General features: G+C 41.6%; 1 protein-coding gene across 2 annotated transcripts in view; it reads right to left on the bottom strand.

The window, feature by feature from the left end:
- Positions 1–27,617, bottom strand: part of MON2 (MON2 homolog, regulator of endosome-to-Golgi trafficking) — a 79,499-nt gene that overhangs the window by 16,942 nt on the left and 34,940 nt on the right. The window contains exons 24-32 of one of the 2 annotated variants that reach the window (XM_069973955.1): positions 24,974–25,267; positions 23,424–23,622; positions 21,101–21,729; positions 20,480–20,623; positions 15,437–15,454; positions 15,008–15,136; positions 11,911–12,101; positions 9,480–9,540; positions 6,850–6,973 (exon numbers count right to left, since the gene is read on the bottom strand). In XM_069973955.1, the coding sequence (XP_069830056.1) occupies positions 6,850–6,973; positions 9,480–9,540; positions 11,911–12,101; positions 15,008–15,136; positions 15,437–15,454; positions 20,480–20,623; positions 21,101–21,729; positions 23,424–23,622; positions 24,974–25,267 (1,789 nt within the window). The remainder of the gene's footprint in view (positions 1–6,849; positions 6,974–9,479; positions 9,541–11,910; positions 12,102–15,007; positions 15,137–15,436; positions 15,455–20,479; positions 20,624–21,100; positions 21,730–23,423; positions 23,623–24,973; positions 25,268–27,617) is intronic. The other variant, XM_069973964.1, reaches the window with a different exon arrangement.

Genomic DNA, 27,617 nt, shown 5'->3' on the forward strand with positions numbered 1-27,617 from the left:
TATATCTTCATAAATAATATATTTGGAATTCCATCACACATGTTATGGTAAAATGAATGACGCCATTAAACAGTACAACTATTCCTGTAACAAATAAGCCCTTACATGGCCTGTAGATAAAAAACTGAAAGTGCTGGAGCTCTTAGAAGGGGAGGAGGGAAAAACGGAAACACTAAGATCAAAATTTGCGCGGTCCACTGGGTCATTTTGGGCCTGGTCCTCAAAGGGTTAAAAAAATCTGTCAGATAAATTGGTCAGACATCTGTGTATGTAAAAGGACCCTTACACATACCGATCAGAAATTAGTGGAATATCCATGGGATATGACATAAATGATTATCACTAGAATATTGTTTAAAGGGGTAGCCTCATAAAGACAACCCCATGTTTATATATGCTGGTAATGCTTATGAACCCTTCCAGTCACAGTAGCATGTTACTGTGTATGCGAGGCTCCTGCATTAAATAAGTAAGACTGTCCTTGAATCATATGGATAAGTATTTATGTACGTCTTGCTGGTCATGTACTTCCTTGGTAAAATTCACTGTTTGCCAGATGTGCCACTAGCCAGACCGACATTGTATAGCTGACTGCAGCTGCGGCTCCAATACAAAGGGGCTATCTGTGACGAGACACTTCAGAAGTGACTGCTGTTCAGGGTAATGACACTGGTCACCTGATGTCAAGAGACATTGTGAAAGGCCTAGAGGACTGCAACTTTCCTTATGGCTGTACATTTTCCAGGCTCATTTAGAGAACTGTAATCCAAGACCTTATATCAAACAACTCAGATAGCAAACCAGTTGATTGAACGGACGGAAACTTTATCACTCTGCAAATGTTATGGTACACTTCACAAATACGAGTGGTTCAGTTAACATAATGTATAATTATAGATTGGAAATAAGCAAACATTGTCTTATGGTGCGTTTACACAGACAGATTTATCTGACAGATCTTTGAAGCCAAAACAAGGAACAGACTATAAACAGGGATCAGGTCATAAAGGAAAGACTAGGATCTATCCTCTTTTCAAATCCATTCCTGGCTTTGGCTTCCAAAATCTGTCAGATAAATTTTTCTGTGTAAACACACGCTTAAGGCCCTATTCCACGGAACGATTATCGGCCGCTACGGACGATAATCGCCCCGTGGAATAGAGTGCAACGATCAGCCGACATCGTTCATGTCGGCTGATCGTTGCAGTCGCTTATTTTTCAACATGTTGAAAAACAAGCGACTGATACAGCAACGATCTTCTGCCGCCGCTCCGTTGAATAGGAGCATCAGCAGCAGACGCTGCTGTATCCTATGGGCTGCCCGGATGATCAGCGATCACGCGGGCACCCCTCGCAGCTCCCCGACGCCCCTCCCGCACTCACCCGCTCACTGCAGCCGCTAAGAATAGCGGCGGCAGCGAGCGGGGAACGAGGAGCAAACGAGAGCGCTCGTTTGCTCCTTTAGATGGCCCGTGGAATAGGGCCTTTAGCTGTTCTTGTATGTGTTTAGTAGCAATGGACAGGTGTAAATCTTCTTACGAGCTAATGCAGAAACAAGGTATAAACAAAACTACAGGATATGGGGGAATCTATATCTGCAGGCTGTCCTGCTCTTCTACTTCATTCAACCCAAAAGTATTTCCAATAGATGAGAAATTGCATTCACTAACATTGCCATTATTTAATCTAAAGTACCTGAAAACAAGAGATATAAAGAAAAAGAAAAAACACCTCAAAAAGGATCTATGCATGTAATAGTAAATGCCAAACCTAGAAACTAAATCATGTCCGAGTCCTGCCCAAAGCTTTATATCAATTTTCGGATTATAATCCCTGTTCATACTGCACAGGTCATTAGTCACATTAGATTTGGAGATTTTTCCATCTTTAGTCATCAGTTCCTCTTACATATATAGAACAATGCTCTGTGTGTGTGATCACCGTTTCTGGGCTGGGACATGTTTCTTATCCTTTAATGAGTAACAAACTATAGAAAAACTATTCACTTCTTATGCTGCCTCACGCACTGAAATAAATAAAATAGGGCAGTGCTACAGTGATAAAATGAGCTTATTACATTTGTAAGCAGTCAGAGGAGTAAAACATTAAAATTAACAATTCTTTTTTCAATATTTCCATCATATACTTTAAAGGGAACCAATAAGTGTAGTGATAAAGCTCCCAGCAGCCCCATATAGCTGTTTCTAAAGGTTCCCCGACCATATCTGGTGTTTCTTCCTCCGCAACTTGACCCATTGATATACAGGGAGCTATACCATTGATATAGCTCACAGCTGCACCCAATACACCACCTGCACAGCTCCCTTACCATAGCAGCTGCATGTGCAGCGGTATCTTTAAATCCATGAAAAATGTACGTTATTCCTGCGTGCGAGGCCAGGAGAGGGGCGGCAACTAGAGATCTGAGCGGAGAGCTGTGACCTGTCAGTGTTCTCTGCTGGGATGACTGACAGGCAGAGAGACCTGTTAAGGGACTCTGCCTGTCTGTCAATCATGCCTGCAGAGCACACTGACAGGCAGAGAGCTGTGACTAGTCAAAGATGGTTCTCCACCTAGATGACTAGTTGCCGCCTCTCTTACAGCCTCCGTGCAGGAATAAAACAAGTTTTTCCTGGATATAAAGATACTACAGCACACACAACTGATATGGTAAGGGGGCTGTGCAGGAGGTGTACTGGGCGCAGCTGGGAGCTGTGTCAGCACAATCGGGCTGATTGGATCCCTTTAATTATAGACTGTTGTCCTGGAGCTGACCGGATTCTCCCCTACAACCACTAAATGAGCAATATCCTGATTAACTTTGGCCTCAAATACTTCATATACTCCCCTCCAGTAATCCTGAATCTTAACACATGTCCACAGGAAATCTGCTTCAGAACTGGTGCTTGATTTTTCTAATGCCTATTTTATGCAAACTTAGAGGAGAACAATAATTGCTATGGCTGCATGTGGTTTGCAAAGAGTTTCCCCACTGCTGGCATGATGTTGATACATCATGCCATCTGGGGAAACAGTCCAGGACTTGCATTCAACGTCCTTGTCTTCTGTGTTTCACTAACAGAACACGGGAGGTGCGAATGCAGCCTATGGGACCGTTCAGCTTTTATGGACACAGAGCAGGGGAGAGAAGCCCACGGCAGCAGGGTCATCTCCCTGCTTGCTCTACTGATAGGTTAGGGTCTGAACACTCAGTCCCAAGGACATGTCAAAAGTTTTCAGAATTGACACTTTAAATAACAGCACTAATAATGCAAACTTGTGTTCTATGTTTATTCTAGTTTTCTTTTTCCAAGCGATAAGAGAGAATCTTTGGAAGTGGGAAGTTGTATGAGATAAGCGTATGAAGTTAAACAGAAATTTTTGAAGTTTATGCACATGTCTACATAAAATGTGGCTTTTGCCCCCATAAAAAGCTCATACAATGCCCTAAAACAGTTGTTACACTTCCTACAACATTGGATTAAATCACAGAAACACAAAGAAAGTGAAACCAGAAAAAGATTTTGTGAAGTTATTATCCTGAACATGCATCTGGAGGTATGGAAAGTCAGCGATGAGAGACCATTTTATCTCACTGAATGGAATGCCGGAATGGAAGGTTTCTCTGGAAACATATGTGAATTCTCACAGTTCAGACAGTTTATAGCACTGCACACACAGATACATAACTCACAATAAGCACATAACACAAACATCCTCTTTGCCGTCTTGTCTGGTAAGTGAAGCTGCACAAACACAGTATAACATTCCAGACCAAACAAAAGCATTAGGCGCTTTGCGAATCTCATGTCCATTATACTGGTGTGTTGTGGGTGATTTACATAGTCAATACAGTGGGAATTAGGAATTATTTCACTTAAAGTCAATGTAACATGTACGATTTCCTGTAAATGATGCCAGGCACTGCATGTACCCATTTCTGATAATCCAGGTACATCTACACTTTTCCAAGCAAAATAAATAAATTATGGAATAATGGATTTGTAGCTGACAACCTAATCTTAAGAATAAATACATAAATTAAAAAATATATAAGTGATATCTCTTGCATTATAGTGCCAAATAGACAAAAAAAAACTATAGCACTATAGAAAAATGATCCATGAGTCTTATGAAAGGATAACCCATTTTAAAGGATGCTCCATGTAGAAAATACACAGAGAAGCACAAGAATCCTCTTTCCTTATCCTGTCCCAAAATACAGTTAAAATTGTTAAAAAGAGAAAGAATTCTCCCATGTGTCCCAGAACATTATCCATTTCCCCTCTCTCTCTTTTCACAACTTTATCAGTCCTCTTTTTGACTCTAGATGGAGCCCTCCCCCACTGACTTGATAAGGATGAAACCGATAAGGATGAAATAAGAGTAATCTTCTTTAGAATATATTTCTATAAGGCTATGTTCATACTACGTAAGTTTCGTTGTAACAGCGGCCGCGATTACTATGGAACTTACGTAGTGCTGCCTTCTAAGGAATCCCAGCCGGAGTCTATACACATGGTATACACTCTGGACGGGATCCCTAGCGATGCCGCAAGAAACTAACATATCAGTTTTCTGTCGCCGCTATTCAGTGAATGACGGACACAGAAAACCTGTCAGTGCACACGGGGTGCAGCGGGGGAATTCGGATGTGGGCACGCAAACTGATGCGCCCACATCAGAATTCTCCGGCAGTGCAGTACTGGCCAGGATGATCTCCTCTGACACTGGCTGTTCCGTGACCCGGCCGGGTCATGGAATGGCCGGTGTCTTAGGGCCTTATAGATTTTCTTGAGCCAAAGCCAGGAACAGACTATAAACAGAGAACAGGTCATAAAAGAAAGACTGAGATTTCTCCTCTTTTCAAATCCATTCCTGGCTTTGGCTTAAAAAAAATCTGTCAAATAATCTGTTGGTGTAATAGGGCCCTTACACAGTGAGAACATGGCCTAAGGCGGTTTATTCAGGAGCTGCAGAAAACCCTGCAGATCTAAAAACTAGAGATGAGCAACTTTACAGTAAGCCCCACGGGAAGGGGGCGATTCACAGACATAACATACATTACAAAGTTGTATAACTTTGTAATGTGTGTTATTTTGTGAATAATTGCTGAGCGCCGCACTACCCCTTTAATACACCTTCCCAATCTTGAGTTATGCAAATCTGTCTGTTCAGGTAACAGGTGGGAGTGAACATAATTTTAATAAAAGGGAGTGAATGTCAGGTGTTTGACAGGATTATACTTTGAGGGTGTGTGTATAAGGCATGCCCACCCCCTCAATGAAAAGCACTCACACCCCCTTGACTGTATAACCACACAGACCACTATTTACTTTAATTATTAAAAGGTTACAATTAAAGGCTTATCCAGCGCTACAAAAACATGGCGACTTTTCCCCCTACTCTTGTCTCCAGTTCAGGTTTGGTTTGCAATTAGGCTCCATTTACTTCAATGGAACCAAGTTTCAAACCCCACACAATCTGGAGACAAGAGTGGTGAAAAAGTGGCCATGTTTTTGTAGCACTGGATAACCCCTTTAACATCAGATGAACTATAAACCTATATATCTTGGGAATGAGAGGATGTACCCAAATGCTATGTTTACATTTGGTAAGAGAACGGCCGTTCTGTGACCCGGCCGGTCTCAGAAAAGATCATCCCAGCAGGTATTGCAGTACTGGCCAGATGATCTTTAGCGCCACTGAGTTCTGATGCGGGCGCATCTGTGTGGGCCGCATCAGAACTCCCCACTGCACACTATGGAGCGAGCAGCCAGAGCCGCACGTTCCATTGTGTGAACTGACATGGTTTTCTGCGGCCGCTATTGAGTGAATAGCAGCCGTGGAAAACTGACATGTCAGTTTCTCGTGGCGCCGCTAGGGATTCCGGACGGATTGTATACTATGTGTATACACTCCGGCAGGGATTCCCTAAGCCTGCAGCACTATGTAAGTACTGCAGAAATCACAGCCATTGTAACAACGGCCGTGATTTCTGCAGAACTTAACGTAGTGTGAACATAGCCAAAATCTGTAAAACTGTGTGTAATCAGGGCACAATCTATGTAATCCCAATCTATATAACCTCTCATTTTTGGGTGTCTGGCCACAGGTCACCTTTAAGAAGTTAAAGCTTATAATAAACTCAGACGGGGTTTAATTCTAGGGGCGGGATCCCGTCCTGAACCCCTAAATAAAAAACAAAACAAAACTGATTATGGACATGGCTAGAGAACAATTTGATTTGAGAGAAAAGTACTAATAAGTCACTTCCTCTACTGTAGTTTATGTATATTATGTATATTAAATTGTAAAGATCTTACACACAAGCAGTATTATCAGAAATCTCACGCAGTGAGTCACAAAATCACACCCTTGTCAGGAAAGCTGCTCTTGTGAAATCTATCTGTCGAATTCCCAGATTAGTTTGTTATTTTTTTCAGTGGGGGAAGCACATGAAACTTCTTTAAAGTGGACCTGCCATATGGACCAAAGCATTTTGTGCTGCACTGTGCTTTGGTACACTATGTAAAAAAACAAAAAAAACATCAATAACCAAGTGCTGTCTTCAAAACAGTAAAAACTATTTCTTATTAGCCTGTTGGCAAGCTATCCTACATATTAGTTCAAGGTAACAATGCTGGGTTCAACCACAGCAACATAGTGTAGATGAAAAAGAAATCCCTGGAGTTCTATCTATGGGGGCGTCCAACCACATCACCAAATCAATCTCTGTCCTCTCTCTCCCTCATATAAAGCCCGTAGAGATCATTATTATTTTATATAAATTTACTTTGTGAACACTGATTGCTAAAAGTAAAATGTACTGCTTCTTTGTAAACTTACCAGTAAATGAAGACGACTGGGAGTGAATGGAGCCTTTATTGAGCATGGTCATGATTTTACCAACAAAATCCTTAGGAATAAAGTTGGCATATGGCAGTATCTCTGAACTGATCAACTGGACAACCTGAAGCAAAAAGCAACAATTAAGGATTAAAGCACACCCCAAAATGTATAGGAATTAAAATGCTTTCAAGCTGTACACCCCCTGGTCAGATACTTTATTGCATTAAATTCATTGTTTTACAAAATGTTACCCCTTTTATCTTTAGAGGAGTTTTGCAGGATTAAGAGGCCATCCAGATTTAGCTGCTATCCAAAGTCCTTAAAAACATGATCATTTAAAGGAGAAGTCCTTTATTTTTATTACAGTATTGTATTACCCCCAAAAGTTATACAAATTACTGTTATACACTTATTACGGAAAATGCTTATAAAGTGATTTTTTCCCTGCACTTACTACTGCATCAAGGCTTCACTTCCTGGATAAAATGATGATGTCACGACCCGACTCCCAGAGCTGTGCAGGCTGTGGCTGCTGGAGAGGATGATGGCAGAGGGATGCTCAGTGTCCCTTTAGTGCCCTGTGTCCCTCAGTGTCCCCCTGCCATTATCCTTTTCAGCAGTCACAGCCCGCACAGCTCTGTGAGTCAAGTCATGACATCACCATTTTATCCAGGAAGTGAAGCCTTGATGCAGTAGTAAGTGCAGGGAAAAAAGAACTTTATGTGCATTTCCGGTAATAAGTATATATCGGTAGTTTGTATAGCTTTTGGGGGGCAATACAATACTTTAATAAAAATTATCGCTGGACTTCTCCTTTAACAGTCAAAAGGAACTAGTCATGCTGTACATGCAATCTGATCTGCAGGCAACATGTAAAACATAAGGAGCTATGATTCATCTAGACTGAGACACAGTTTTATGGAAAATATTTAGGGGCTATCAAGCCTTATAAAATCAATGGTCTATCTTTAGAATAGGCTGTTAGTGTTAAATGGTAGAGGTCCAACTGCTGGCACTGTCTGACTGAAGATCTCTTTAATGTTTATCAGAGCATGCACCTGTACTGCTGTTTAAGGTGCAGTCCACACGTATACTCACCCAGGCTGATCATGTTCCTGCAGTGCTGCATTATTCTTGTGCTCCAAAGCCATTCCTGCCCCGCTGGTGCCCACACAACTTTTCCTCTGTCTGTCTCGAGGCTGCATAGGCTAGAAGTTGCAGTATGCTACTCTATAAGCGCACTCTGAGATGCATAAAAGACACTGATTTCGACTTTTCAAAAGCACTGAAGCCTCAGAAAAGTCAGAGGAGACGTTGTGTGTGCCAGTGGCACCCGAACAGCATCAGAGCACGAGAATAACACTGCACCACAAAAATGTGATTGGCCCGGTTGTGCATTCATGCAAGCCCAAATTAAAAAAAAAAAGAGGGCAGGACTACTTCTTGAAATCTCTGTTCATTCTCTCCTTAGAAGTCTGTAGTCTGACCTAGTTACTGACATCCATTTCTGTATGCATACCCATAGAGGTAAGGTTGTCAATCATTAAGAGGTACCTACCATTTCGTTCACGTGGCAGGATACCTTTTCAAAACTCCTGTGGCTCTGCACTCAATTCTAAAGCGAGCAAAGTACGGACCTGCCGAAATCTCCACAGACTGCATATTAATAAACTTACAACGCAGCCTATGGAGATCCGTACTATGCTCGCTCTAGAGCAGAGTGCAGAGCTGCAGGAGTTGTCAAAAAGTATCCTGCCACGCTAACAATATGGCAGGTGAAACTGTCCATTGGACGTCTAAGCAAAAAGCAAGGATTACAAACAATAAATTACAAGTTGCTAAAATTTCTTCCCAAAAATCTATATAATGATTTGCTAAGTTGATTATACAGAAGTGACAAATGCCTTGTAATGTTTTTTTCAGGATAATAAAACATTAATATATCTGATCTCATCTGCACCTGTTGACTTGCTGCTGGGTTTTTAAATCTCTCTCATATTATTCAATTAAATGCACTGCAAAAAAAAAACAACAAAAAAAACAAAGAAAAACTAAAAAGGAAAGCTCCTAAACAAGAAAACTGATATAAACACTACACCAGGAACCCAATACCTAGACAGGTGGAGGCTGCCTGTCACTATTGCAATGTCCGGCAGTCTCTGTGAGCAGATTGCTATCGCCTCTCACTGGGCTAGAAGCTAGAACCAGTACACGAATTGGGAACTGCAGGGCTTAGTTCCGTTGGTGGCAGAGATGTACATCATGTACATATGTATATAAAAAAAACTATAGATTTTTTTTCAAATGTAATTATATTATTAAGTAATACAACTTTATTAAAGCAATGTATTAAACATACAGTTTTTTTTCCTCGGTCTGTAATTACCGCACTTGATGCTCGGGTCAATAAGAAATTTATTTATGAACTATATGATGCATACATGATCATAACCCTGTTCTCCTGTGGTTATTGCATAAGGCAGCTGAATTTGCTAAAGACCTATATTTGTTCATGAAATTTTGTATGAGCTTGCTTGAGTTACCAGCAAGAGAATATTGGCATTTTTCTTTCCCCTCCTCACACAGATGGCATTACAAAGAGCGCTCTCTCTTCTTGCTCCACTCACCTCTACATCAATACTCTCATTTCTTTGAAACTCTTCAATTGAAAGATTATCTGGAGGTGAGCTAGAAAAAGAAAACAGGGGGAAAACAGTATTACTCCGGCAGCAATTCCAGGAAGTAAAATGATGCTTTGTGTGGAATAACATTTCAAAGTTATGCATACGTAGAAGGTCTCTGGATTCTGATTCAGCCCTTTGTGCGAACATCATTTCACATGCCCTGGTTTACCTCTCCTAACATACAAGATATTAAAATGCTTCATAGTCCCAAGAAAAGGAAGTCTAGTAATAGTGATCTGCTAAGGGACCCCACACTTAAGTTCTTCTAAAATAACAGGGCCCACCTTGCAGAAGGCCGCAGGTTACATAACTAGCCCTTTCTGGATACTGACACTATTCTACCCTATTGCAGAAAGGATTCTTATTTCGTAAAGGAGTATATAGAACTCTGTAGTATTTATGAATAATGCAAAACATATGGAGTGGAAAACATCTGCCAAGCGAATAAAAGCTTAAGCATTATATACATCTAAAGTCTATGGAAAATGCTGACTAACTAAAATGCATCTTCTCTCATGACCTGCACACAAAATTGTGACACGACTCAATAAGTAAAAATGCTCTTATCCACTGAGGACGGTTAAAGGGAGGTTCTGTCACCGCAGAAAGTGATGACATATTGCAAGAATATGCCATCATGACAGTCAGAGTCCCCATGGATTATAAAGCCCCTTCTTGTTTTTCCCTGCAATAAAAGTGGTTATACAGCGGACTGTGAATGGCAATGGTGAAAAACAGGTACAGTGGTACCTTGGTTTAAGAGCGTTTTGGTTTAAGAGCTCACAGTTTTTCAAAATTGTGACTTGGATTAGGAGCATTGGTTTAAGAGCTCCCTGTACTGGGTGGGAGGGCGAGTTGGGGAGGGGCATGGTCTGCATAGCGGGGTCTACAGCCCTGTACTCTGACCCAGGAAGTCTTACATCAGGGGACAGGACTGTGGAGGTAATCTCTCCATAGCTGTAACCCCTCTCTCCCCGGACAGTGCTGCATGTATGTGCCCACATCTGCCCTGCTTACTCCTTCATGCTCCCTGCAGTCTCTGTCAGTCCTAATTGGTCTATGCTGAACACACCTCCCTTCCCCATTGCTGTCATGTGACCACACAAACCTCTGACAGCAGTCCTGCTTCTCTATTCAAGCCTGTTGTATTATGCTACTGCATTATGGGGATCTGCAGTTCCCTCCTGTATCTACAAACTGCTGTGTTTTCAGGTTTATACATTATACATTATACTCCACATGCTGATTGCTATACTGTACAGTAACTTATAATATCACATATAACTATCACACATTCAACTGTTTATAAATGTTTTTTTTTTTTTTTTGTCTTACCTGATATTCAGGATATAAAATCATTATTTTTGGGGTGTGGAACCAATTGTCTGCATTTCAATGATTTCTTATGGGAAAATTTGCTTTAGTTTAAGAGTGGATTTGGATTACAAGCACAGTGCTGGAACGAATTATGCTCGTAATCCAAGGCACCACTGTATATATATAGAAAAAAAACAAAAAACTAAAAAAGGCTGGGTTTATAATAGCATTGCTTATTTACTGCTGTTCTGCTCAAACACTGTGGATGTTACACGCCGGATAAAAAAGATGCCCAAGGCACTCAAGTGACTTTAATGGGGTGTCAAGTTTCTGGAATGGTGTTTAGTATGTTTTATGGAACCTGCAATAGGCAACCAATGGAGTGTCCAATACAGGCGTGAACCCAGCCTAAAATCCAGCATTTGTTATACGGCTATATAATAATTTTATCTAATAATATTCACCCACCAGTACATTTACATTTCTGCAATTTCAGTCGGCAATTGCAGAAAGATTAGAGACCCAATAATTTCTATGGCCCCGTTGACATACCTGTAGGTGTTACAGGTCCACAATTACAGCTCGGATCATCAATAACCTATGAATGGGTATGTGCAACCGATGTCTGTAGCTGCAGGTCCACGGCCACAAACAGTATTACAGACATGTATGTGTGGTTTTAAACATTTTTGCTATAGAAAAAACAGCATCCTAAACAAGTCGCCCACCGCTAATCCTAAATACACATTTCTATCAGAATCCTTACAGAACTATGGATGGAGTCAGCATAGCTGCCTCCCTGTTTTTCTATAGGTGTAAATAGTTGTAAACATACAGTTAAAAGGTGGGTCCAAACCAGTGCTTCAATTTATAAATCGAAGTACAATATTACTAGCTTTAAACGTCACACATATTTATTTCACCTTAGTGTGAATGTACAGTACTAATCAATTGGATAATTGGATGAAAAAAAACTCTACATTTTCTAAATGTAAATACTGATGTACATACTGATGATGACGACGACATGTGCAGACTAAAGAGCTGTATACTTTACCTCTTTGTAAATAAAAAGTCTTCAAAAGAGTTCGCCAATTCAGGCCACATGCTGTCAAATTTCCCAGAAGATGCATGTTGTCGTGCTACTGGTAACCCAACGGAAAGTACCTTCAATAGAGAGGATACTGCCAATTTCCATGTGCTTTCTGATGGGCAAGCATACTTCAGGCTTAATGGAACCCTAAGAGTCTGGTAAGAAAAGGGGAAATGTATTTAAGACTTAGGTGGAATATTGTAAAATATGGGAATAAAAATATATGTTTTACAAACTAAGAGTAATTATGTATATTTTCTTCTGTTTTGCTAAAATGGAAAGATTACCAACAAGTTGTAGGATACCTTAAATTTAAACATTTGTTTCAGCAAATCGTGAGGGTCTCTATGGCCAGTCCCCCACCAATCAAAACCTCTGGCATGTTATGAAGGTGTCCTTTAATAGTATATAGCTTGGCACAAAAAACATTCTCCTTATCTGATAGAGTCAGGCAAGTTATGTACCTTCCATGTGGTGCCGTAGGGGCACTGTACATAAGCTGAATTTGTACATGTCCTTAAAAATTTCCTTTGAACACCTCTGCACTTCACCCGATCAGCAGTTTGAAGGGGCCACAGTGTTTGAGCAAGCACTGTGACCTACTTATTGACTTTATGCCTGCCATATGCCTTATTTCATTCATTTGAATTCTGGATTGGCCTCAACATACCCCCTCAAATTCAAGTAATTATTTTATAGCTCATAATGCATCATTCTTGTCTATTCTTCTCATTTCTACAGGCCTATTTGAAGAGCCTACTATTGGTCTTGTCTAAACGTCCAACTATGTTCCGAACTCTTAGGGGGAGATTTATCAAAGGGTGTAAAATCTACACTAGTGTAAACTGTCCACAGCAACCAATCACGGCTCAGCTTTCAGCTCTGGTAAAATGTAAGCTGAGCCGTGATTGGTTGCTGTGGGCAGTTTACACCAGTCTATATTTAACCCCCCTATGATAAATCTGGGCCCTAAAGTTGTTGGTCTGTTCACAGATACTGATATTTCCCCACTGTATCCTATATTTGGTAACCCCAAGTTTCATCTGGGGTTGGATGGTGGGTTCCTTCTGCCATTTGATAATATTAAGAATATTGGGAATATAATATTAGGCCTTTAACATCCTTCTTATACTCTCTCCAACCACCCTGAGAACTATTACCATCATACATTGCTGACTGTGATCAACAAACATCTTTTACACCTGAACAGGACAGGATCTTCCTATTTGCCCATGGGTCATCTATCTGTGGTAGAATACAAGAGGCAGGGTTCAAACTTCTCTTCTGCAGTTTATGGGATCCCCTGCACATGCCATGCATTAATGCCCACAGTCTCCCCTACACATACATAACGTACATTGATAAATATAGTTTGTGGAAATATTAAAGGTGATCTTAGATGTATCACTGCAGTGCGTTAGGTGGGCCCAGAACCTTACTCAGTTGCCTGTGAGAACCAAATTCATATTAACAAGGTAACTCTAATTTGGTTCTCACAGGCAACTCCGTACCTACCTAACCCACTGCAGCGATAGATGCATCATCTTAAAACTCACATATTATCTGCTCACTGCCCCACCCGCCCTGAATATCCCTTATTTTAGTGATATACCTGTGTCATTATAGAAGAAGACCCAACATATATTGCATGCAGCCCAAATTTGTATCCCTGTTAGCAGCTTAACGCTCTTACTCTTCCCCACTAGTTCTCTGGAATACAAGTAGTGATGTGGATGGAGCATCTTACAGCGACTTTTACAACACACAACAAAGGTTCACAGGACCTCATTTTGCCATATTACTTCCTTCTTTCCTCCATCATCCCTCCCCAATTTCTTCTTTATATCTTTTCTACATCCCCTTCCTCTCCTGAACAACTGAATTTACTACTAGGATATCATGTTAAACATTATCAATCAAACATGATCTACTTTTTCGTGTATCCTCTTTGGTCAGATTTTTAACATCGTCTGGTCAGCCTTCATGCGGACGCGATACACAAAAGACTCTGCTTACTTTTTCCTTGTAAAAATTCATAAATAAAAAAACCTTTATTTAAGTATATGTTCTCCGTGAATAGGTTCATTTGGTGATTTATTTCAGTGACATACGGCAGTTGTCTATACTGCCATCTGGTGGTTAATAGGCTTTTCACATGGCACTGAAATGCAGTATAATTTTGCATGTTGAATGTATAGATTGTATAACTGCATACACAGTAAAATGTCACTTCTGCATAATTTTCCCTTAAAGTGTAGGAGAGATCAACAAGGAGTTACGGCATAGTCTACATTCTGCCTGGAAGGCAGCAGACACAGGCATCTTTGCAATATCAGTTTGTAGGATCTTGGTTATACAGGGAGCATTTTAAATATAGAGGTATACATGGGAATTTTTTAGACCTAGACATGTAAGGTCCGCTCAGCCAGTCAGCGACTGAGGCGGGACCCCACTATGGCCGCTGACTGGCTGAGCGGACCTCACGAGTCATGACCCGGGTCCCCGCTCAGACCAGGAAGTGGCCAGGAACCAAAGTGGCCAGATGCGGCCACCAGCGTCAGAGCAGGGGAGGTAAGAGCATTTTAATTCTTTTATCCTCCGTTTGCGGGGAAAAAAATGGGTCTGACCAGACTTCTCCTTTAAAAGGCCCTCAAACTTGGGTTGCTTTAGTATGCTAGCAGCCCAAATCCCATCATGACAAGGTATAGCGAGTCAAACCACACACAAATAACTAGATGTAGCACTCTACCTGCCCTGGATGAATGAATAACAGATACAAAAGTGCATGTACAAATACATAAAAAACACAATTCCACTTGTAAACAAACACACATAAAAAGTGCTGTGCATAAGCAGGCAAGGTAGAGATTATCACCAAAAATGTATAGATTGGGATGACACAACAGTGTACAAGGAACCCCACATGTTCCATCCATCAGCAAAAGCTATGCAGTCCATTTAACAAGTAAAAGAATATCATGGCCAAATGGGGACTGCTATTAATTGGTAGAATGAAGGTGTAATCTCCTTGGAACCAAACATAAAATAAAATCATACATACCCGAATAATATTTTGGAGAACCTTCTCATTTACTACAGCTTTATGACAGGCTGTTTTCTGGTACAGGTCAACCACAACTTCCAAGGATTTTTCAGCAAAAGGTACATAATTTAAGGCGACCCACTCTGCCTGGAAAAAAAAAAAACATGAGACTTTAAGACGACAACTAGGAAAACCACTTCCTTTGTTAAAAATTAGAAAATTCTGCATGCTAGGTGATCTTGTTGGGAGTCATCCGAAAAATTAAAAAGGAAAGCAGAAACAAGCACTTTGCATGCCCAAAGAAAAAGTAGGAAAAATCTCCATACATGGAAATACTATGGTCAGTTTTCCACTGTACAGAAGGAAGAGTTGACGATTATTACTAGTTTTCATTATTCACTTTTATTTTTGTCAGGACAGGGCAATTTTTAAGGAAATATCACTCACCGGTGCAAAAAGTTGGATCTATTGTGATTCCATTTTGTTGCAGAATAAACAGAACGAGAGAAGTTAAATTCAGATAGATTCACAGACATATACATGTTAATTTTAGATGCGAGCATGATGCACAAGCACTAAGGGCATGATCACACAGGACAGATCGGCTCTTACATTTTCCATCCAGAAAATCTGCAGCAAAAAGTGTATGAGATGTCAAATAACATCCAGGCACTGTGGGGAAATCCACTCAAAATCTGTCAGATATCAAACAGTGCAACTAATTTTAAAGCCACAGTAGGCCTTCTAATATTGCAAAAACGCTGCAAGTTTATTGCAGATTTTCCCACCAAACATGGATTGTGTTGCAGAAAAGCAAAGTCTGCAATTGCTTAAATGGTGGGGAATAAATAAGAACTGTCCACAGCAGAACTATCTGGCTTTACCATAGCAAAAAGAGGAAATGTTAAGGTCGAATAGCTGAACTCTGATTGGTTGCTGTGGAAAGGCCAGACAGTTTTGCTGTAAGAGTACAATCACACGATAAAAAAAAAAATTGACACATGGATTTGCACCTCAGAAAAAAATGTTTTACTTCCTTAAAACAAGTTTTAAAAAAAAAACGCCCATTTAAAACTGATCTGATCGAAGACGTGACATGAGGCGTTTCCACACAGTACATGCGATTTTGTATCCAATTTTTTGGCACCTATTGGATGCTATTTTTACATGCAAAAAAGTTGCATGATTTTTTTTCTTTTTACCATGTGCATGTACCCATAGACAGTTTTTATTTATTCCCCCTATATACACAATGTGCACAAAAATCTGGTGAGGATCTGCCTCTACGGATTTGCCTGCAGTAATACTGCACATTTCTCAAATGCAAAATAGTCTGTCCTGTCCACAGCATTTCCGTCCTGTCATGATGTGCCCTTAAGGTGTTTAATTAACATTGTGCCAATTAATTCAATTAGGTTCTTCAAATTAGCTGTAGTGACATGAATTAAAGGTAAGACAAGCTATGTGGCTAATCATGAGTTAACCAAATGAAATGATAGTTTTTCTCTATTTCAGCCAGCCACAAATATCAATACCAGTAATACCTCTGTTGCTGAACCTAATCAGTTCTGGAAGGCTGTTCCAGAACCGAAGTTTGAGAACCAAGCTGTGTGTTCCCATAGGGAACAATGTAAATATCTTTAATTGTTTTTTATACTCCATGGGTCAGATACAGAGTGCCTGGCACACAGAGTTTAAAGACTAGCAGTAAGTAGCGGGCATCGTGCACCACTACTTACTGTAAAGGAGCGGGGATTCCTGAAACAATGAGAGGAATCCCCACTCTAAACCTTGCACCCGCAGAGTGATGTCCTTACTCTCCAAGCGACCAGCACACTCAGCTGCATAGGAGACACGCCGGCTGCTTGGGGAGGGAGGATGTCACTGTGCAGAAGCTCGGCTCACCCCCAATATGCTGGCATCCCCCAATACACTGTACAAAGCTAGCAGTCCAGGAGGAGATGAAGAGCAGCGCTGGAGCTCTTGCATGGTGACGTCCTCTTCCCCCCCCCCCCTCTAGGCAGCGGCCATGTCTCCTATGCAGCTAAGTGCGCCGGCCTCCTGGAGAGGGAGGATGTCACTGTGCAGGAGCTCCGGGGCTGCTCCTCTTCTCCTCCTGGACTGATGGTATTATACAGTGTATTGGGGGTGAACTTGGGGGATGTTATAGGGAATACAAGCGTATTGGGGGTGACCTGAGCTCCTGCACAGTGACATCCTCCCTCCCCAGGTAGCCCGAAAGTCTTTTATGTAGCTAAGTGCGCAAGCTGCCTGGAGAGGGAGGACATAACTTTGTAGGAGCACGGTTTAGAGCAGGGATTCCCGTCATTATGAAGGGAATCCCCACTCCAGTGAGCCTTGGTGAAGGCTTTGCTTATACGGAAACTGTCTCCTGCAACTGGACTAGCAAACTGCTGACACGGTTATAGAGTATTTGCTTCACATACTGCATCTGTATTTCTGCCTGGTCTGTCTTTAGGCCCTTATTCCACAGGAGCGATAATCGGCCGAATCGGCCCCATTCGGCCCAATTCGGCCGATTTTAGCTCCGTGGAATAGAGAGAACGATCAGCCTATGATCGTGTCATCGGCTGATCGTTCATTTAGGTTCGGACCTAAAATCGTCATTTGGCACCAGCCCATCGCTACGGTTGAATAGCGGTGCGTGGCAGCAGCATCAGCTTCGGAGGGGGGCTGAGTAATTGGCTGAGCGGTCAGTCAGTTCAGACAGCTCCGCTCCGAAGCTGATGCTGCTGCGCGGGACCGGGAGAAGAAGACCTGCAGCCCAGACAGGTAATGTATGAAACAAGGGCTGCAAGGACATTGGTAACTATGTCCTTGAAGCCCTTGTTTCACAATCATCGGGGCCGTGGAAAAGGCCCAGTAAACGAGCGCCGATCTAGCAGATCGGCGCTCGTTTGCATTGTTGCTCGGCCCGTGGAATAGGGCACTTTGGCTTTAATCAAACACATTTTTCCTCCATTTGAAATTGTCAATGAGGCGTGTCCGGGCCCCGCACTGGTTTCTACCCCCCCCCCCCCCTCCACACACACACACACACTCTGTCTTTACGCCTCCTACGCCTGACAAACATTCAGGGTTCCCACTGCTCTGCTAGAAATGCCCATGTGTAAGACAAACAAATTAACAGTGTCAACAATTTGCTAGCCCAATCTGGAGGATTCCCTTAAAAGGGTTATTCTCACCACTAGAACCTTAAAACAGAATTCTTTAAATTGTTAAAAGTAGGCAAATTTAGCAAATGCTTTTATTAGCAAAATTGCTTACTTTTGCTGCTGTGCCCACTGCTCTGTCACCATTGTTTACTGCTCGTTGCCTAGGTTACCGACCACCACTCTGTGGGCAGTGGACGGGGTGCTGACGTCACCCGGTGGCCAAAACCTCTGGAACATGCTTTGGTTGGTGAGTACTTTTGGACAGCTTCTGTGTCTCCCACTCAGGTCACAGATGGCTCTAAGGCTCGTGGATTGTCCCTGGAGCCATCTGTGATCTCAAAGGGAAACACAAAAATGCAGAGCTAATTTAGCTCAGCATCAGAGCATCCCGTTCTTACTCCGCCCTGCCCCCCCAGCTAAGGGTCCTATTATATGGGCCGATGGTGGTCCGATCAATCAGTAATGTAATCCTTTACTGACCCTATTACACGGCTCGACGATCGTTTATCAAGGGCAGCACAGACATTGTTAGCGATGTTCGTGCAGCCCTTGCCCTAAAGTGTAATACACTACCCCTCCAAGCACCTGGTCTTCTCCTGCCCTCTGCTCGCATCCTGGCAATGCATGCTGCAGCTTCTTTGAGCTGACAGGCCGTTCAGCCAATCACCGACAGCAGCCTGTCAGCTCAAACACCGTTCTGAAGCTGTAGCGTGCTGTTTCAGGGAAGCAAGCAGAGGGCAGGAGAAGACTGGGAAGTGTGGAGAGGTAGTGTATAACAGTTGTTTTAATCGTTAGCAGTCAGCCGTGCAGACATTGCTATTTTGTCAGCTGATGATTCTGGTGTCGGACCTAAAGAAACGATCAGTCGATGATTGATGTCATCAAATGATCATTGTCTCTATTATACAAAGCGATAATCAGCCTGATTCTATGCTGAGCTAAGCTGAATCAGCTGAATAAGAATATCTGTATTCTTTTCAGTAGTAATGTATTTACTACTATGGCGCTTGCGCTAAGGTAATATTGGTGCTGGTTTTCTTGATATTGTCTATACCATTTTCAAAGTTGTATACTGTGTGACAGAAATGTGTGTCTGAATGTAGTACATTTCTTTCATAAATCTGACTATAATGTTACACATGGCAATAACATGCCTCCTTTTGGCAACATTAAATAATAAAAAAGAGAAGGCACAGAAATAATAAGCAAGGTGAAAAGTCTGTGTGATACAAAACCATTCAGGAAGTAGCCAAAATTGTAAAATTGTGGCACAGACACATTAGTAAATCTGGGCCTCTGCATGAAACATGTGACCGATTTCCTTTAACATAGTGGGTTGTTAAGTAAGAACAGACCCTACCCAAATGACCTTCAGGGTATTTTATTAATGGGGGTCCCCTGCTTAAAGAGTGACTCTCACCCAATATTCTATTAAAGTGGTTATCCAGGCTAAGAAAAACATGGCTCCTTTTTTCCAGAAACAGCAACACTCTTGTCCTTATTTTGGGTGTGGTTATGCAGCTCAGTTCAACAGCAGTCAATGGAGCTGGATTGTAATATAACATACAACCTAAAGACAGGGGTGGTGCTGTTTTTTTAAATCCTGGATAACAGATTCAACATTTACGCTATTGTAATGTTGCCCTCCCTCCATGCCTGATCTGAAGAAGGAGCGGTAGCTGAGCTTTGGAGTTTCACTGTAAGACTCTTCTATGCACCAAAATGCACTGCTAGTAGCAAGCAGCAGATCTCACTGACAAATTCGAGCTGCATCATCTACAGCATTCAGCTGGAATGGCAACCATGTTTTTCTATAAGAAAGGAGTAATAATTCACCTTGAGAGTCATGAAGACGTGAAGACATATAAGCCATTCATGCCCAACTGGGAATTTGGGGAAGAAGAATATACAAAGCAGCTCTCGGGTGGCTAATCTTTCTCTCTGGGGAGATATTTCTGGCTTGGCACATATGCCCAGTCACATGCTAAGTGTCTCGAATCAGAGTAAAACACGGAGGGAACTGCAACCTCTAAAAAGGCTTTGCATATTGTTCTTTCTATATGAAGAAGAATAGAGCAGCAGGTCATATCATCTACCAAGAAGAGCGGTTTGCAGATCAAAAAGATTTCTGCATTGAAATTACCAATCTCAAAAAATTATGAATACTAAAATATGTATTAAGTGAGGATGTTGGTTAAGAGTGTGGTGTAATGGAAAACAAGCCAGTCAAATGACGGCCTATAACTGAATATCTGCAGCAGTGAGAGCGGTGACCAGACACAAATCCTTGGCGGAGTGACTAGATAGTACATACCTGATTGTATTTGGCATTAGCAATGTGCTTTGTTTCTAGTTTGCCATACTGAGGAGGTTTACAAGAAAACTGTACAAATGCAGATAGCTGGTCAAAAATTGCTGGATACATTATCTGCATATTTTCTGGTCCTACACAGATGGCCTAAAATGAGAAAAGGAACAGATAAAAATAAGGGTTACGTTGGGGCAACTTTAAAGTGTAGCTATTGTGTCAATAATTTTCTGACATGTCCTAGACACAGTTTGGACAGGTTGGGGACTAAGTTCAGACCCTGACCGATCTAAAAGAAGTGAAAAAAGAAGTAAACGTAGGAGTAAAACGTGTTTAGTGTGCACTAAATCTATCTAGTGATCACTTAAGGTCAGGAGGAATGCAAGAGGAGTAATGCAACTTAGAAGTAATGTAACCCAAAAAGATTCAGATATTGAATTGTAAGAAATCATAACATTCTCTTATAATATATATGGTTTCTTATTGGTTGTTTAGTTTATCGAGGAATGTATCTTTTGCTACGGTGTCAGCTTTTAGCATTGGATTATTGAAAGTTCTCTGTGGTGCTATGTAAAAAAAAAAAAAAAAGCCAAAAAATGTGAAAGTGAAGATGAGACTGACAGTCACCTTTTGTAGGACATCCAAAGCTGTAAGCACAGATTCCTGTAAGCTTGTCAACACTGCTTCGGTATAAGAGGGGAGGATGAAAGGAGAGGCATCTGAGCTTATAGGAACTGACACAGCCCCATGTAATATAACGCCAAGCTTTTGTAGGTCATCCATGTTAAAAGCAGTTTTGATGTGCTGATAAAGAGCTGGGAAAATCTGAATTAAAGCTGTGAGGAACGGCTGACTTGGGATAAAAGTTAGTTTGTCACATGTAGTTGGAGGCTTTGTACTTTCTGAACCAATCCTATACCAGGTGTTCCATGCAGCCCACCATAGAGCTGAGTCTTCAATCTCATCCATGGCTATGGGCTGCTCAGAGCCATTATATCTGTTAAGTCTTTCCCCAGCAGAGTCTGCTCTTGTCAATGGTCTACCTGGCCCAGCAGCTGTAACCGGTCCAATAAGAGCAGGTACAGTAACTGAAATACCAGGCAGTGACTCTGGCCTATCCAGCTCTCTGGTTGGGCTAACAATCTGCAATATTTCCTGTAAGCTCTTGAGTGCAGCTAAGGAAACTTCATTGTTCTTGCTGAGAGCTGCAGACTGAATGTGATCCAGAAGGACATCCCAAGCCTTTGAAAAATCACCTACATTGAGAAGCAACAGAGACAGAACAAAGTAATCAAAATATGATTTTAGGTGCTGGAATAAGGATCACAGAATGAGTCTGTCACTAGGTTTATGCTGCTATATTGGAGGACAGCATAACAGTGCCAGAAACAATGAATGAAACAGAGGATCACTCACATCTGTCTGTGCAGCCATTTTCTTGGTGAATATCAAGGACACAGAGCACTGTGCTGTAGTCCTCTTCATTATGTGCGTTAGCTCAGTAGTCCTAAATATTCACAAAGACCCATTCCCTTTGCGACCGGTCGCTGACTGGCAGCTGTCTATCTATACTGTGTATAAGCAGACAACTGTCAATCAATGATTGGTGGGGCAGCATGGCACGGTGGTCTTTTTTTGCATACCAGGTGAAAGGCTGCACAGAAAGATGTAAGCCATGCACTGTTCTTTTCAGTGTCTCGGTCACTATTTTATGCTGCTGTATGATAGGGCAGCATACATCTACTGATTCCCCTAACATACATTTACTTTTTAGACTATAATACCCAATAGACTCTTAACATGATACCGTCCCCCCCCCCCCTTTTTACTTTCGCTTCATTTCATTAGTGGACAGTGTCACCTAGGCAGAGCTTCATAGCAACTGGGCCCCTTCTTCCTGCTGGGCAGATGGCCCAACTGTTGTGAAGCTCCACCTAGGTGACATGGTCCACCAATAAAATGAAGCAATTTCTGAGTAGAAAGAAGACACAGGCAAGTTTTATACAGGTGTATATCAATTTTGCAGCATCTAAGCTTGTGAATGGTGCGGAGAAGCGCACATAGAGTAAGAGGGGACAATATCACTTTAGGGCAGAACAGCAATGCTTTGTCAAACCCTGGCTATTATTGTTACACATGGAGGAGGGTTTTAAGTTACTATACTACATTCCTGTGTAACAAAACAGATAAGAAAACACCTTATTATTTGCTATAAGAATTTATAACAGTGCAATTATTGTTGATAGTGATATATGGTAAACTATGGTAAACTAAATCTTGTAATATCACTAGAGCTTCCTTAACCTTAGGGTTTTTTTTATCATATCAACTAATTTAGCTATACTTGCTGGACTCCTCAAGTTAAATATGTTTGCGAACATTTATTTAGCAAACTTGCCTCCTTCTTCTGATATGCCGCTGTATTCCTCCTATTGTTGACAGCTCATTGTCTAGACCACCACTATGCTCTAAAAACAGTGGTCAGGTTGGTGTATATATAGCTAGAATGTAGATGTACAGATGTACGTATTATATATTCACCTGCCAGACCACAGTTTTTTAGTGCAGTGGTGGTCTGTAACCTAGACAATGAGCTGTCAGCAATGGGAGAAAAACTGCAGCATATTAGGAGAAGGAGGCTAGTTTGCTAAATGAATGTATTTGCAATATAAAACTTGACATGCAATTGATGGACAGCTCAGGCAAGCAGTGTTGTGATAATGGCACTGCTGCTGGCCTCTGTGTGAATGTGAATGTAAAACGCTCAAAGCAGCATTGGGACTAGCGAAAGCTATCCTCTACAAGGTTTCTCTCAGTAAAGGAGATAGTGTTTTTTCCATTGCCCAATTGCTTTATGTACGTAAGAAGAGATCTCCCTGTATAACATCAGAATGTCTTAACAGGGTATTTGAAAATTGGTTATGAAACAAAATATAAAACATGCTCTTACCTAAAGGCTGTAAGAGGTACCGTCTAGTGTTAAATATCCGGGCTACACCCGCAAGGGTTAATACCCAGGTTTCAGCCCACTGTTTCTCTGCTGTGTCTCTTGAGTGGTGTATGAGGATGTTACCACCTCCTGATTCAATCTTCTCCTTATCAGCTGTTGTAGAAGACTCTCTAACCTGATCTAAAAGGTGAAACAGGACCTAATGGAAGCAAGAAATAAAAAAAAAAACTAAAACAAATGTTCTTTTTTTAACTAGTTATGACATCTATGAAAGTGTTAAGTTGCAATTTTCACATGCACAATCCTATGAAAAAGTATGTAATATAATGCGCTAGTTAAATATCTTTATTTTCTTCTATCAGGCCCCTTAAAGGGGTAGTGCGGCGCTAAAAAATTATTCACAGAATAACACACATTACAAAGTTATACAACTTTGTAATGTATGTTATGTCTGTGAATCGCCCCCTTCCCAGTGTCTCACAACCCCCACCCGTGTACCCGGAAGTGTGTGGTGAATTACAGTATACGCAGCCGCGTCATCAGCTGCTCAGCCGCGATCGCGGCTGAGCACGGTTATGAGGCGGCGGAGGGGGGAAGGCGGCAGCGATTCGCCCGTCCAACCGAAGATGACGTTTGGTACAAGATGGCGGACGGGCTCGACACGGATCAGGTAATGTATAATGCACCACACACTTCCGGGTACATGGGCGGGGGTGGTGGGACACGGGGAAGGGGGCGATTTACAGACATAACATACATTACAAAGTTGTATAACTTTGTAATGTGTGTTATTCTGTGAATAATTTTTTAGCGCCGCACTACCCCTTTAATAATGCACTAAAGAAAGACACAAACCGCCTGCCTTGTGCTATTACACACACAAACAGCAAACAGGGAGCAGCAGAATCTGCCCGAACAATCCTTAGATCGATTGGGCAGCTCTTTTGAAGTCAGCAACGGTCGCTGCATACATAATAATCTTTCAACATGTTAAGGCTTAGTTCACACAATGTATGACGACGGCCATGTCATAGAATGGCTGCTGTCTGTGAAGTTCAACCCGGCTGATACTGCAGGACCGGCCAGATGAACTTCATTTCTTTCTAATTGGTTGTGCCCACATTCCTATTAGCCATTGCAGACAATGTATAAGGTGGCTGGAGCCGCTCTTTACATTGTCGGCACTGACAGTCTTGTCGGGCTGCTATTCAATGAATAGAGGTCGCACAAAACTGACCTGTCAGTTTTCTGTGCGGCAGCATGGAATCCTGGCCGGACTCCATAGAAAACAATGCAATGTATTTTTTCAATAAATAGTGTCCGGTGTTGCAATCTGTAACAACGGCCGTTAGTAATTGAAAAAAATATGCTGTGTGAACTCGGCCTAAAAGACCACAATCAGCCGACATTGTGCATTCAACATGTCCTATTACACTAAACGATTATCAGCCTGAACAGTCGGTACTTGGCCGAGTAAAGCCGATAATTGTTCAGTGTAACAGGGCCTTTACTCTTTAGCGAACCCCCGCTTACACAATGTGCTTCAATACCTTCCAGATGACAGTATGCCATGTCTGATGCTGCAGTAAAGTTCCATGAGCGCCAATTGTAGAAAATAATGTCTGACCAGCGCTCTTTCTGACAGCAGGGCGTGTGTCAACGCAAAGTTCCCCAAGTTTTGCATAGAGACACAGCCACAGGCAATCAAATGGGGGTGCAGGGTGGAAGGGGCGATTTAAAGTCACTCCTTTCTGTTTTGCTTGCATCTGAAGCAATTCTTCCTCTCGGTTTAGTTCTTTCACTATAGTATCTCCTCGTTGAAAGAAGTAATCTGAGATATTCCACTAAAAAACAGAAACACATCACGACAGAATTAGAAAACAACCTTCCCATTTTGTTGGTAATGGTTAATAAGCTTTAATAAACGTTTCAGTGTAAGCTCTTGTGTGTGTACATTTGGTAGTAACATTATTTCTGGCCATTATGTACCTTCTATATAGAATTTTGAGGTTTTCTATAAACCACAAACACACAGAAGAGGTGATCCTGATTTCCTATACTGTATCGTAATAGCACACCTTTTGAAGCAGTAGGGGCATGGAAAACATTGTAGAGCAGTCCTGAGTTGTGTTAGCTGTGAATCCAGCACTGGGGTAAGAGAGAACACTCCATCTTTCAGTTTATTCTTGTGTCTCTGTCTCTCTGTGCAGCTAACTGTTCCTCACCTCACCCACAATTCCTTAAGTAACTGATCCATCTCAAGACAAGACTACTAGAGTTTTTTTTGTGATCAATTTGTGTAGAAGAAAGGAACCTGACAAGAAAATAGCATTTTTCTCTAAAAAGGTATATCAAAGGAAATGCCTTAGATATCAGGGCCCAAATTTGACAACTACCCCTGCATCACCTATAGTTACACCCCTGGTAGCATAATCATTAACACTTTTCACATTCCTAGCGACATGTTAGAAGTTCTTATCAGTGCGGTCATCACTGACCTTGAGAATAAAAGGGCAGCAGCTTTGACCATATGATAAAATACCCCACTTCCCATCACTGCCTATTTTAAAGCAACTACGAGTGGTTTGCATGTGTAAACTAACTTCAAGATTTTACTATACAGTGGTGCCTTGGATTACGAGCATAATTTGTTACGGGACCGTGCTTGTAATCCAAATCCACTCTTAAACCAAAGCAAATTTTTCCATAAGAAATCATAGAAATACAGACAATTGGTTTCACACTCCAAAAATAAATATTTATTATTCTGAACAACATGTAGAACTAATGAAACAAACATTCTGAAACAGCAGAATATGTGATATTATAAGTTACTGTACAGTAATTGAGAGGATGGGAAACACAAGGGCTGACAGAGACTGCAGGGAGCATGAATGAATGAGCAGGGCAGATGTGGGCACAGTATAGCAGCTCTCTCTGTCTGGGAGAGAGGGGGTACAGCTATGAAGAGATTACCTCCACAGTCCTGTCCCCTGATGTGAGCCCCAGCCTGAAGTGGATCTGCTATGGTCTGGAAGGTGATGGAGACTTCCTGGGTCAGAGTACAGGGCTGTAGACCCCGCTATGCAGACCATGCCCCTCCCCCACTTCCGCTCCCACCCAGTACAGGGAGCTCTTAAACCAAAGCAATGCTCTTAAACCAAGTCACAATTTTGAAAAACTGTGAGCTCCTAAACTAAAACACTCTTAAACCAAGTTACTCTTAAACCAAGGTACCATTGTATTTGCATTTTGGCACGCTATTGCATGGTACAGAATGAAAAGGGAATAAAGTTGATTTATTTCATGGGTAAATTTGTACTACACATTAAGTGAGATTTATTATCCCTGGTTTTCGTTTGATGTGCAATTTATTTGTTAGGCCAGAATCCTATGAGTGCTCTATTGGTATACTTGCAAGTTTTATGGCTGTAAATCCTGGCGTACCTGCGAGTCTAGTGGAAGTTTGGGTTAATAAACCCATTAAACCACGGTCCAGGACTGATTTACTACTGGTCGTCACCAGTCTTCGTGTCAGTGAACACCACAAAGTGGTGTGCACCATAACAGCCTCACCTGTTTGTAAAACCTTCATACATATTTCACAGCAGGGGCGATGAAATTACAAACAACTGAACTCAGTTGAACAGAGAAGAAATCAGGCGATACCTTTTGGAGGCTAACTGAGTATATTTGATTGTAAGCTTTCGAGAGTCTAGCTCCCTTCGTCAGACATGATGTTATACAGAACTGAAAAAAAATCACAGACTTATATACACACTAAACAGAGCTCATCAAAGGATTTTAGGAAACTTTAGAATTAACAAAATTTAATATACACAGGGTCTGCTATTTACAACAGGTCCATAAACTATAGCTCATGAGGCGTGACAAGAGGATGGTAAGCTCTTGTTGCTATCTGATTGTTGTCAGATTAATGGCCTAATAGTAATTAATGGTCTTCATAGCCAGAACAGGTCACACATAGGTCGACATGAAGCTGGCATGGATATTGAGAACATGTTGCAAAGTTTTAAATTTGAGCATTAGTTTATATTCCCATTCCCTTCTTTCTCTTTGTGTCTTAAAATGTCTCATTAAGACTGTAACCCGCAGGTCTTCTACTGTGTGTCCCTCTCCAGAGAAATGTGCAGCCACGGGGAGGTCTGTCCGGCCGTTGTTAATAGTAAATCG

Source organism: Dendropsophus ebraccatus, chromosome 1 (genome assembly GCF_027789765.1).
Source record: "Dendropsophus ebraccatus isolate aDenEbr1 chromosome 1, aDenEbr1.pat, whole genome shotgun sequence".
NCBI lineage: Eukaryota > Metazoa > Chordata > Amphibia > Anura > Hylidae > Dendropsophus > Dendropsophus ebraccatus.